This window comes from Micropterus salmoides, unplaced genomic scaffold, assembly GCF_014851395.1.
Source record: "Micropterus salmoides isolate LMB-PRFRI ecotype aquatic unplaced genomic scaffold, ASM1485139v1 Ms_hic_scaffold_12, whole genome shotgun sequence".
Taxonomy (NCBI): Eukaryota; Metazoa; Chordata; class Actinopteri; order Centrarchiformes; family Centrarchidae; genus Micropterus; species Micropterus salmoides.
In genome coordinates, this window is record NW_024040263.1 from 5193873 (window position 1) to 5208312 (window position 14440).

The 14440-nt window shown below is 37.7% G+C and overlaps 1 protein-coding gene across 4 annotated transcripts in view; it reads right to left on the minus strand.

Moving 5' to 3' along the window:
- Nucleotides 1–14440, minus strand: part of tmem131l (transmembrane 131 like) — a 34452-nt gene that overhangs the window by 16508 nt on the left and 3504 nt on the right. For all 4 annotated transcript variants that reach the window (XM_038712993.1, XM_038712992.1, XM_038712994.1 and 1 more), the window contains exons 3-6: nt 13078–13121; nt 5363–5434; nt 1128–1251; nt 861–977 (exon numbers count right to left, since the gene is read on the minus strand). In XM_038712993.1, the coding sequence (XP_038568921.1) occupies nt 861–977; nt 1128–1251; nt 5363–5434; nt 13078–13121 (357 nt within the window). The remainder of the gene's footprint in view (nt 1–860; nt 978–1127; nt 1252–5362; nt 5435–13077; nt 13122–14440) is intronic.

The following is a 14440-nucleotide window of genomic DNA, read 5'->3' on the forward strand; positions in this document are numbered from 1 at the left end:
AGATTTTGTACAAGTAAGATGCATCACTCTGTAGCTCAAGAGTGGAGCGTACAACACAGAGGGTGAAAAGAGGAGCTGCAGCAATGTGCAGAATGAGAAAAAATATGGTGTTTTTTGAAAGTTAAACCATGTAAACCTGTTCTGGTACAACACCTAATTAAGATTTTGAACCTGAAAATGAGCATAATACCACCTCTTTAAGTGGTGGCACAACCAGTTAGGATGGAATAACAAGACAGACTCGGGGACTGAAGTGCAAATAAGCCTGGAGGATACAGCAGTTTCAAACATGTGAATTTCCAGACTGTATTCATATTATTCTAAAAACAAAGTATACATACATGGGTTTAATAAGTGGAAGTAAAAGCAGCAACATTTAAATTGTTATAAGAAGAATAAAAGCACCGGTTGTGTGAAACTATGGTGACTTTTCTGTCTCTATAGTTTCTACTTGTTTAACTGTAACAGTTTTTACTTTCCAGGACCAGATTGTGCAATTTGAGATCAACAGCAGTTTTAGAAAGCTAATTTAAAGCAGAAGTCGAATATTATTTTCTATTATAACAATCAGGGTTTTAGACTTCCTTTGTTTATGAGCATGTGCATGTGGGATGAATAGTGAACACAAACATGGTGCATGCTGGCTACGTTCTGAGCAGCAGTCTTAAACCCATCTGGTGCTATTTTTTGATCACACATTTTCTTTTAATGAAAAAAACAAAGTTTTGTAAACTCAAACACAACCAACATGTGAGCATATTTCACTCTGATATCTGGAGATTAAGATATGGGATTTCACCACTATCCCAAAAGAACACAGTCTGAGACTATCCAGCAGGAGTTGTATTAATGGAACTGACCTGGTATGACAGCAGCCCATGGGCCGAAGTGTTTATAAATAATGTGTTTTCTACATTGCCCTCCTCAGACGGGAGGAAAATTAGTTTAAAAGATGCCTTTCCTCTGGGTGGGATCACCTAGGACAGACAGGAAACACGATGAGTTATTTTAGACATTTCTACAAAGAACAAGACGCACAATTGAGAACATTATTAACTACTAACAATTACTTGTGAATATATTGTGCAGCTAAACGTGTACACACACTTGCACACATACAGACTTACTCTTCTGTGAAAGAAAGGTATGTAAAAATGCCTGCTGGATGTAAACATTGACAGCAGTGTCACAGGAACTTCCTGGCTGGGGTTAAGTATATATATGGTTTCAGCTCTCGCCAGCCCCAGCGGCCTGTAAAGTCAGACAGAACAGCATTATAAATGTGTGTGTGTGTGTGTGTGTGTGTGTGTGTGTCTCTCTCTCTCTCTCTCTATCAAGCCTTTACCGATAGAGCACCACAGCCAACTGAGAAAGTCAGTGCCCATATTGTGAGGGCACCAAATTCATTCACAACTCTAGAGACTATTTCATTAAATCCTTTGGCTGATTATTTAAGCCATTAGGATTGGAGTGGCTGTGGTGGTTAATGTTAATTTTAAAAATGTATCATTTAATAGTCAAATTTAATTGGGACATTTAGCTGTTCATTTTACATGTCACATTAGTTTAAGGTTTTACATAAAACACTAAACAAGAATATTTTTTCTTCTTCAGATACGGTGCCATGTGTAACACAGCAATTAAAGTGAACAAACAGCTGTAATCTTTGGGTCACATTATGTAGAAACAAATTCAAAAATTTGCATTTATAAAAAAGATAAGATAAAAGTTTAATCCACCATGTGTCCATATTTGCAAGTTTACAAGAGATTAGCCTAGTAATTCAGTCACACCAATGCATCATAGGAGTCACAGAACAACTAGTGTTTTGCATTCTGTCAATACAGCCACATCTACAAATAAGGACATAAGGAAGGCCATGAAAAAGCTTTTGGTTACATCAGCACAAAGATTAGCTCTCTGGCTTTGGCCACTTCTGCTATTATCTATTACAGTGGCATGTCACCACTCAACATGTTTGCTGACATCCAAACTAAGCAGCAATTAATACTGCTTACCCCTCCCTTTCCACAACCACTACAAGTTAATTAGATTTATATTTTAATTAAATTTCCAATTGAATTAAAATACAAATCTCTGTTTATAAGCTTATGCTCATATGCTTATGTGTTCTCACACCATCGGAATATAATAAGGTCATTTAAATGTGTACCAATATTCATGAAGGACATTTTATTAATCATGTATGGCTGACTGAGGTGGGATGAGAGGTACTTTCATGCGGGTTAAATTACAAGTTGACTGGGTCTTACAGATAACCTTATATAATAACCTTAGATCAAAGTATATGCATGGCTTAATGTAATTCCAGTTTTATTCCTTTGGATATACAGGGAGTAGTTACAATAACAGCAACTTTACAATACACTGCAATCCAACAGTGTAGCCCTGCAACACATACTACCACTTTGAAGCTTTTATTGTTCAGTGTTAATGGCGTATGTGCCATAGAGGTGCTGGTTCATCTTTATGTTATTTTATAGTCCGACGCCACAGTTTATGTTGTTGTTATATTGCATTACATTGTAAAGTTGTCACTTGGTGCGTTTGTGATGGGTCAACACAAACACAATTATTTGACATTTTCATGCTTTATGTTCAATTAATTAAAATAAATGATCCTGTTGTGTCAATCATAACACAGACACTACACACTATAAACTACATAATCTATAAAACATACAGACCATTTTGGAGGTTACTGGAATTTTTAAGTGCTGATCTAGATTTTCCATTAGTGGCAAATACCAGACTTTAAAAATACTTGGAAGAATGCACCCTGCACACAGAGAATGGTCAAAACGTTGTCTACAAATGCTTCATGGACACTGCTGCCACAACACAAAACTGGCAGCGTAGCAGCAGGAACTATTTTTGGAATTGAACAACAAGCTAGTGGAAGTACTATCAGAAGAAATATTCTAATCTGCACCTTTACTCTACAGCTAGTCTAGCAATCAAATGTTGACTGACAACTTGTATGCAACATTTTGCTGCTACATGTTTACTATTGTGACAGCAAACACTTGGTTAGCACCCAGTACAATCTGATCACTTTCAAAAAGATATTCAAGGACAAAAACAGCATTTTGACATGAAACCCAACGGATTTCTTCATTGTCATGGGAAAGACAATTTGTGTCCTTTGATATTTGTCATATATGTCTATATCAGCAATGATATCAAGATGCTAAGCAATCACTGGACAATTCTAACCTGGACCACCTGTTGCAGATATTACAAACTGTACCTACACAGTCTTCCCTTCTCCATTCAGTCAATGCAGAGAAGCTATGCATATGCAAGATCAGGTCAATGGCCAGTGTGCTGTGCTTAAACAGAAGTGGACACAGTGAAACACCAAGCAGCACATGGAATTTGGTTGAGGAGAAACGCTGATGTAATTAGTGTGGAGTCAATGGTGGTCTGTATGTACGAGAGTGCTTCTCTCTGCAGAGGAAGCTCATGAATACAAAGCTAGCATTTTTACCGCTTTGTTTCATTTTGGGAAAGGAACAGTGTATCATAAAAAAAACATTTTTTACAGTTTAAATTTTATGTGGACATCACCTTTATTGCACATCCCATTTCGCTACACTGTTTGTTCACCATGCACTATAGAGACATTTGACATAAATAGCATAGAAGTTAAAGCTGCAATGATTAATCGATTATTTGTCAACTATTAAATTAATTGCCAACTATTTTGATAATTTATTAATCGGCTTGAGTCATTTAAGAAAAAGTAGACAGTAGACTCAATTTCTTTGGGTTGTGGATAAAACAAGACATTTGAGGAAATCATCTTGAGCTTTGGTAAACACTGGTCCTGATTTGTCAACATTATCTTACATTTTATGGACCAAACAAATAATTGGTTAATCAACAAAATAATTGACAGATTAATCCACAATGAAAATAATCATCAGTTACATCCCTATCAGAAATATTACCAAAAAAGTATCTCTGGTCAAAATGAATATAAAAGACAGAATTGCAAATTTCAGCTTGACTTTCATTTTGAAAACGGCAAAATAAAGGTATTTTCTTGTGATTTAGTCGGCCAATTTCAGGTGAGTAAAACACAGGAAAAACTTCAAATTACTTCAACATATCACTGGCACATTCTTGAAATCTTCAGGCATCTTTCACTTCCTGTTTGTCAGCGAGAATTTAACTTTACTTTCACTTTAAGCATTCCCAACAGAACTTAAAAACGGGGCAGTGAGAGTGGTCTAATCAAATCGTTTCTACTTTTTCTTTCCAGCTACCGACCTGGACAAGTGGGCAGGATTAATTGTCACACTCCATTCTGCATAATAAGCACTAACAGGTTTTTGGACATGGGCAGACAGGATCTTCCTAACCACATCAAAACACAGTCTGCTGCAAATATTGTCTGTAAAATTGTCAATAAACAGCAACCAGGAAGCCAGACAGCCAAGCACGCTCAAACCAAAACACATATTAAGTGGTGTGTCTGGTCATTTGCGGTTCAGTCGAACATTGCAGTCCTTCTCATTCGGCTTTATTTTTGTCTTGTTTGGTGGCATGCATCAGCTGTATAATTATCTTTTAACATCTACTTAATTTGTTTCTTATTTCCTGTAGCTGGGTCATTGTTTTTGCAATGCCCAAGTTTTCCAACAGCTTTAACACTCTTTAGTTACATCTTCAGGTCAATACTACTGGTGTAACTGAGCATTATAATTACAACTATTCTCATCGTTAACACAGAAAAAAAGGAAACTACAAGTTTCCTGAAGCAATATCTTCAGTGTCCAAACTTTAGATGCATTTTTTAAATTTTTGTGGGATTTCTGCTTTCCACATGTATGACGCAAAATACTACAAAACAGATGCAGCTTGTGACTGTTTGCTTTTAACAGGAGTATTTGAGACTGCTGTCCAACCACAACATTACATCTGATATTCTGGGTGCTTTGGGAGTACAGACGCAAACAGGAAAGTACTTAACCCTTCTGACTGGGGTCAACCCTCTCCAGTATGCGTCTGGATGCTGGGAACAGGAGCTTACTGCCATACTTGGGTATCCTATCTGCTCTTTAAGGTTGTAGGGCCCCCCGCTTTATGAAATCTCCCCCTTCTGTAGCATTCATCACTGCGACAGGTCACTTGCTATGACGCCACAGTTTCATTTTAACTCAGGTTAAATTTGGTCAGTGGAGTTTTCCACATCATAACTGAGAGATGGCGAAATGAAGTAGATTTTGATATTGGGCGTGCAGTAATGTGTTTCACCATTTTCAGCACAAAATGAACAACATCTATGCCTGTTGAGGCACGTCATATTGAACTAGGAAGTGAGAGAAATACTTACTGCGTCCCAAATTCCAACGCTGGGGGCTGAAAATGCAAGGGCCTCCCATTCTCCCGTGTATATGGAGAGGAACTGGTGGAGAGAAGGGAAGCACAAGAGAAAGAAAACATAAGGCCGAAGAATAGAACTTGAATCTAATCAGTTTCATTGAAAACGTAAGACATGAGAAGAAAAACATCTGTTTGTTTTTAATATCAGAAGTTGCTAATTTAAGACAGAAACATTGTGTTCCCTTTCTAACAGAGCATGTGATGGTCCACCAAGATGAATTTACAGTCAAACCTTTTAATGCCCCAGGCCGCTTCACAAACCACTCACTTCCCTGCCTAACAAAAGGGACTAGAATCTTGCCGGCACATAAAAAGGATGACATTCACACAAAGGCAAGTATGAATCACATTTTTAAATAAAGCCTTTACATATGAAAATAACTGCACACTCCAATTAAGGTTGGAACTAGAAAATACATGGCTTCGTTTAGTTAGATAACTATACTTTTGACAAATCACAATCATACAACCCAACAATATTACACAGTACTCCATGTAAGTAGAGTACATGTGTTTGGAAACAGTTGCACACTTCCAGCTAAATCTGTATTTGAATGAATTTTAAGAGTTCAGAGACTCCATTCAATGGGCATTTACTACAAAGAAGACCTTAAAAACATTGTGCGACACCCCTCTCCAGACTAGATTATGAACCTAAATAAATAAAGTAATTTATTTTCTCTGTACGCAGGATAAGCGGTTGGCGATGGATGGATGGATTTTCTCTTACTACCCTGATTTGATGTATATATTCACAGGTAGAATTTTACATAAGGATGAACAATGACCACAGTATATTTTGATACTGGGTACATAAGTCGAAGATTTTTAACAAAATTTGTATGAATGCGATAGCATGACCAGTTCTGGTACCAGTGAGTCTACCTACAATGTATCACAAGAAATCAAAATCTACATTTCTTTTGTCCCACTTCAAGTACTGTACACACTCTATAGAAAGCCACGCAGCCTGAAAATGAAATGTTCTTAACCCATAACAGCTCCATATCAATGTCATATAAAGACTTCCAACACCTCAGGTACATCTAGATTCTATGGTGCTTTACAAAGCATGTAAGCAATGCTGAATACAAGCAACTAACCACAAGTCAGTGTTAAAACAGGAAACTCTTCTCCAACAGCTCCTTTTGGAGCTCCACTGTGTTTTTATTGGTGACGGTGTGTGTGTGTGTGTGTGTGTGTGTGTGTGTGTGTGTGTGTGTGAGAGACATCCTGTGCTAATGAGCTCTGGGAATGGGTGCCTGGAAGCAGCAGCTGCATTGTAGTTGTGCATGCATGTATGTATGAAAGCAAAATAGAGCCCCGTTAACAGAAGACTCACAGCTGTTGACCAACAGAAGCAAGTAAGTGGAAGGACTACAGTTCAAGTAGATCACCCCTGCAAAATACTGTAAATGCTAGTGATGCAGCCATGTTTAGGGAAGTCACTTTTCTGTATGTTTTCATGAGTGCTGCGCTGGATTCAAGAGTCTTGTGTGTGTTATTTAACTCTAATCTTCACCTGAAGATTAAAATTGCTCCTTGTCCCAATGACAGCAACACCAGCTCAGAAAATACACGCCATTGCCAAATTCAAGAATACATCAAAACACCGAAGCATCACTCATCAACCCTAAACCCCCAAACCCTCAGTTTATTATCACATATTTCAAAGAAAAGCAGCAAATCCTCACATCTGAGAAGATTAAATTTTGAGTATGCATTTTTTACTGAAAAAAGTACTAAAATGATAACTGAAACAGTTTCTGATTCATTTGCTGTCAATTAACTAGCCTAATCGATTAATGATTTTAGCACTAATCTAGTGCACCAACCAGCACCGACACACAACAAGCCTTATTGAGGCTTATTTTAGAAAACATTGTGCATGGCGGTTTTGATGCCTTATTGGCATTTATTAAAAGGCTGGTTTGCCTGAATAAGTGTTCGGCTTTCAGAGGAAATGCATTAATATCAAGACAGACGGATGAACAGATTGGCTGGCCAACCGTCACCGTCTTTAGACCGTGATGCACAAATAGAATCTTTATAAACAATGTCTTCAAAACTTTATAATAAAACACAAAACTTCTGTTGTGCATTTGGTAACAGAAAATGTGCAGGCTTAGTCTTGCAAGGTTGCATTATTTCAAAACATTAAATCAGTAATAAAAAATGGGAACTCACTTTTTTACATTACACAACCCTGGCTAAATATGCTTTCTTCCTGACAGCTACTTATCATCTTGCTGTCTGTTGTTAACAATTGTCTTAAAAAAAAAAAATAAATAAATAAAAACTTCTCACCTGTACAGATTACTGAACCAATTTCTTCTTGTGGTCATTTTAAAACCATGAATTTAAAAAAAATACAATATATTTGAATACAATGAATGTCTTATTGAGCAGATACATGTACAAGATGGAAAATACTTTTAAATTTGCCAACATGCCTCATAAAAAAAAAAATAAAAACTTTATTTGAATATCGTTTCGGTGCCAACATGAAAAAGGAAACATAGGGGTTTTGTTGTGAGATACTGTCACTATAAATGATTGCTGACACATTATCCTGCTGCTGGGAATCATAAAGCAACTCCAATAATGGGAAGCAGCTGTGGCATTTGCATGACTCTGAAACAAAAAAGACCAGGACTCCCGGTCAAGCAGCTTTAACATCTCGTTTTAAAGAAATATATAAAAAAAATAAGGAACCAAGACTGGATTCATGATTTCCACAAAATGATGATTCCTGAGTGATTTAGCCTCTGCTGAAAACAGAAGGTGCTGTATAGACTTCCAATGAACATGTATACACAACATGGAAGAGTAAATACAAGGTTTTATAATAAATACAAATGTAAGGAAATGTTCTGAGTGGATAGCTTCCTGTTAAGGCAGCAATCTAATTTGCCAATCTCATTTAAAATATTTGAAGATGTTCCCCACCCTTTTCCCTAAAAATAAACATTCCTACATATAAAAATTTGTTTGTATGAATTCCATTATAGACTACAGCTTGACAACAGTCAATATAAATTTAGGCCAGCCTAGTGTGAAGTTAATGTGCTGGAAATCAGACTGATCTCTGTATAATCTGTTGACATTGGGGACAGCCACAGTTTACAGAAAGGTCTGAGAGTGCCGTAAGACAACGATCTTCTGTTTTGTGTCTCTGTGAGATTAGTGCTTACCAGTACACTGCTTATATTCTACTACTGGGAGACACAATTACAACCTTGACATACTGTTGAAAAATTGGATTCATCAAGCACAATGAATTATGTATGACTACAACTGGCTAAGAGAGAATAAGAGAAAATATCAACTACTGGTGACTGAGATGTCAGATATGAGCTATTTCTGCAGAAGAAAGCTAAAAAAAAAAGTTTGCGGGTTGCATTTTATTTTACATCCAGCTCCACATATATAGCTCTGCTGAACTGGATCACATGCTGAGATGCAGCTCGTGTAGTCAATTGAACAGGAAGCAAAAAAGAAAAGGGGTCATTGCTGAAACAACAGAAATGAGAATAGCACTGACAAAGACGAAATCACCAAGCAACCTTTTATATTCCTTCCGTCATACTGACTCATGGTCTACCACTTGTAAAATTACAATAATTCCCTTATTTTTCCCCAGCTGTAGATTTAGTCCATTATACCAACTACTATAACACAAAGAACAACAAATAAGCTTGTAGTGGGGACTGACTTAAGAGGGGCACTTTCCCCTTTATTACATAAGAAGTGCATATCTCTCCCACTCTCTCTGCAGTTTTAGATAATTGTTTGTTAATTCATAGCTTGTCAAACAGTATAACTTCAAACAGTGATAGTTAGAGCGGAAAGGCTGTGTGTGTTGGTGAGCATATGAGAGGTCAAATGTGGAGAGGAAATGAGGTCATCTGCCTCTGCAGAGGAGTCTTGTGTGATGGCAGACTGTTCATTTAGATCATGCATCGTTTGAAAGGTCAGCAGTTTCAACAACACAAAGCAATTGATCTAATTAAAAGCAGATTACTTTTATTATCTGCAATAAAACACAGTTGTAAAAGACAATGTTTAGATAAGCGCTACCTAATTACAATGTACATATGCTGATTAATGCAGGTGTAAAACTAATTAGTTTCAATATGCAAAAGCCAGATTCAGTGTTAAAATGCAAAGTGGAAAACATGCTGCACTCTTTTTAAGGGTTGTAGCATCAGGTTATCATGTCGTGTCAGGTTCCTATGTATTTCTTTAAAGGCAGAGGAGGGCATTTACCTCATCATATGTATTAGTAAGTTAGTATTTTCTCTGGATTCAACAGCAGCTGGTCTTAAAGAAAAACTCAGCCTCTCAACAAGCGTACCACTGAGATGTAGTCCAAGGGTTCTGTCCACTGCCACAGTACAAAAATAACAAGTTATGTTTGGTGCCATTTGATCCCCTGGATCTAACTCAAATAAATTCAATGTTAGTGACCTCAGCCATGCTCCAGGGGAGAGGTTAGGACCAGTGGAGAGTTTAGGTCAACAGGTGTTCGCAAACGTTTGTAGAAGACAGGTAAACAATAAGAGTAACAGTTAAATTCAACTATCCTACATTGAAGTGTGTGTTTATGTGAGGATGATATATTTTAAATCAACAGACAGAAAGAAATGACTGTGGTAGACTCAGGCAGTCAGACATCTTGACTCATTAACCTCTGTATCTGCAGTCTGCTTTGCACTTTAGGCTGGGACAGAGTGATGGCAGGCCTGCCAAGTGCCTGATAACCCAGGCATGAGAGGCCTCACAGCACACAGCTCTGGAGGTTGAGGTCAACCAGCACTTCGAAGCCTCCTTTGCCTCTCACTTCCCTGGACTTAAAAATAGCCATATTCCCACACTCTTCAGTTGAACTTCATATCAAGACTGAAAGCTTGTTACTTTAAAGGAGTACTCAAAGGAATATTTATCATTGCACCCAAAGATTTGGGTGACTCACAAGAAACAGAAACTTCAAAATTGAAGGAACAAAGGCCTAGATAGCCTTACTTTTGGACCCTAGAATGGGCCAAGCTCCAAAAATACTGAATCCTACAATTCCCATAATGCAACTTGATACTATCTTTCCATTAGATCAACCCTGGCTAGTAAACGACCACATCTCTGAACTCTCTGGTCCGCTGGCAGAACACCGGGTGCTTTCTGATCAGGTGCTGTCGTGCTGTTGCTGAGGCGACATAAGTTTTGTTTTACGGTGGATGGACTGTGACATTACAGAGTTGTTTTCTTTAGCTTGAAATAATCCCATACTTTGTTAGTCCCTCACTATTTTCTCTCTCTTCCTCCACTTTGCAAACAGCTCCATCATAATCACATCGTGTTCAGAGCGTAAGCGTGACGTGCAACAGTAACAGTGTGCTATGTAGTTATATGGATTAAACTAAGCCTCGATGCAAAGAATTTGCGTCAATACATTTTAGTAATTGATTTTATCCATGAATCGTTTCAGCCCTACTGAATTCCGTACCCCAAGTTTGTAATCCAGGCTTTTGGTTTGTAGTCCCCAAGACCAAAGTTCAGCTAATAATATGATGCCATCAGGGTTATTCTATTTAGACTTAGGAAAGCTCCCTACAGAGCCACTGAAGACATTAAACAACTGTTTAAACAGGCTGACAAGTACGCTATTCCTCACAATTGGTAGGATGACCTTTACATGTAAAAATGGTGGCATGCTTCTTAAGCATACGTTTACCACAGAAAATGTATATATATTGCAATACCAATACCAGAGAGTAGGGGTGGGCAATCTCAGGCATCCACAATCGACTTATCAGATGAATCATAAAGATTGTGGTACTTAATGTCCTCCAACTTCTGTTTGTTTTGGTTTACAATTATGCTCTTTATTTCATTGTATCGCAAATTCCACACATTACAGTAATATTTTCACGGGGACGAAGATTTGCACCGCGGTGAAGTTAGTTTTAAGTTGGATATTCGACGCATTCAGAATAAACAAATGTGGAGGACAGTAAAGTTTACTCAGAAATGGGTAATAGTGAACAGGAGTACTCCGACCAAGCAAAAACGAGGAGCTCATACATAAGAGAGAAATCTATTGTATGGACGAGCCAAACAACACTACTAGGTGGAAATTCTAACAGTAGCTCATGAAATTTCATTGCATTTAAAAAAACATTCCGTATCGGGATATGTATCCTTATTGGGATATGAAGTTACTAATATCAGTATATGAGATTTCAGTCATATCACACACACAGGCAATCCCTGCCACCCTGTATGCAGGATAAGCAGTTGACAATGGATAGATGGACAATTTTTGCTAGGCTGCATTAGCCAAACCCTTTGAATTTGGACATCAAACTTATTCCATATTATTGCCACAGCTGCATCATGTTATTAAACAATATCATGGTATTGCAATAACTCAAAAGTAAGGTAGCATTAAAATTATGCAGAGCAATACAAACATCTTGCAGAGACAAGTCAGCCAAACTGTACATTATGTGTTAAGGTACAACACTTCAGTGTGGGGAACATACTGAGCCAGTTTATTCAGTATACAGTATGGCAGGCTGGGCTCTTTATATTTCTGACATTGCTTCCCTAGAAAGATAAACAAGAAGCAGAAGCAAGCATGAATGCTAGAATATATGTGAGACCCCAAAAATGTTTTTGACATCAGTAAGTGGGGAATACTAGCCTAAAAAGTGCTCTGTTTTTTGAGCAAGCCCTTACTAAATAATACCATGAATTGTTGATATTTTCCTGCAAACATCTATTTTCTGAACAATTTTCTGCAGGAACAAAAACAGCTGGGAAAGACAGACCTCCCCTCCTTTTTCTTTCAAGGAGTTCTAAAATTAGTCAGGAATTTGGTTCTGTGCCTCTCTAACACACGCCCCCAAACTCTCTCCGTCACATACCCCCCCTCACTCACCAACATAAACAACATAGCCTGCATTCAGGGGAGGACTTTTAAAAGCCCTTTTAGAAACCTTCAGTCTTTTTACACTGAAACCACACCACGTACTTTGTCTGTGTGAATACATAAACACGTCACCCTGCAGTTACAGTTTGATTCTGGATATCAAATAAACCATTTAACAGTGCTTTACAGTTTGAGGAATAGCACTTTCTTTCAAAAACACTTCTTGTCTGTACTACAGCACACAATCATCCTCTGGTGATGCAGAGGTAGGGTTCTTTTTTTCCATTGGGCTGTTCACAAACCAGACCCACGCCACAGCCCTGCTTTCATTCTGTGTCTTACAGTATAATTTTAGTCTACACTATACAAGGGAAAACATTTCAGTATGATGCAATCTGTGTGTTGGTTTGGGGTTTGTCGGTAATTATGTGGCTTGGTGGAAAGTCTCTACCAATTCCCAAAGTGCCATTCGTGAACAGGTGGAAACTTCTCATCAACTTCACACAACTGTAAATAAACCTTTTTTTTTTTTTTTTGCTGAATAGATGTGTGACTTTCTCTGACCACTGTTTGATCTAGCAAAGTAAGGTGGTTTAAATGTCTTTTACGCCTTTTCATCTGGAATTGCTGACTGTCATGAATGTGCAAATACATTACAAATGTGTGACAAAGCCCACAGGAGAGTTTCAGTTTTATGCAGTTCCCACACAAGATAAACAAACAAAAATGCTTACCTGTCTTCCAGTGGAAGACCATCTTTTCTTCGTTCCTTCTCCACCTAAAAATTAAATAAAAAAAATATTCTTTAGTCAATATGGTGCAAACAGCAGACCACAGCCCATTTATTCTACATTCACGCTGTGGCCTAGAAATAACCATATCAGGAGGCTCTGTGGGATGATAATCTACTGGTATGCCAAACAGCCTTCTGGCTACTGTGATGATTTTGACAAGAGGTTTGATGCACATTTGATACACCACCAACTGCTCATATAGTTTCATTCTGCATCGGCATTTTATTTCTTGATAATGTCAATGGGTTTTATTTTGTATAAAATATAATTTCACTGTAAATAAACAAAGAAACCCAAGCAGAAAACTGGAACAGCCTAGGGAAATTAAAACTGGCATTACATCTTCTCCACACGGACTCTGAGGGTTAGACAGCAGGCAGCATTTTCTGCCAAATGTTGGCAGAGTATACTGTAGTTGTCAGAATAAAAACAACATCCCGCTTGAACATCCAGTTCGATGTCCACTACATGTTCTCACTCATCCAGGATAACTGAATGAATACAGAATTTCTCAAGATCAGTGACTTTGATCCAGCGCTTAGATACTTTATTACATACTTTATTTTTTATTCATTAGTTCATTATATAGTTTTTATGTTAGTTATGGTGCAGTGATTACTAAAATATCTATACATCCATCCATCATCTAATGGCACTGTTGCTTACAATGGATGAAAATTTAATTTATTCATGTAAAAAATAACCAACAAAAAAACACCAACAAAGACCCTCCAGTGTTCTTTATCTTACTTAGCAGCACGAATAAAATGTTTCCTCCTGAGTAAAGCATCCTTCCAGACATTTACACAATTGCCATAACTCCCTGAAAATCAAATTATGCTGAACCATTTGCACACGTGCAACTACTGCCATACAGCATGAGTGTTTTTTAAGTTCATTCTTCTTGAGTGGAAAATTGACCAGCAGTGCACTTGCTAGTTAACTGCCAGCTGACTGATGACTGTAACAGTGACGTGGCTTGGATCAACCCTGATTTGTACGATAATGGTGTTCTTCTACACTGTTGTACATAATTGAGGCTAGTCTGCAAAATGAGGCTCAGTTTGACAATTACCTGAGGAAATCTACTTTTAATGGAATCAGGCTTATTAAGAACTTAAATGACCGGAAATTACAACTGAGCGGTATAAACACTTAACTACAGTGCATTAGGTTTTGTGCACCATGCATGGCCTACAGAGATAAGCTTTAGTCTCTTCAAATGCAGAACATACAGTTTCCATAGGAACAATCTGGGGCCTTATGGCTACATCATGGCGTCATGATCACACCACAAAACAAC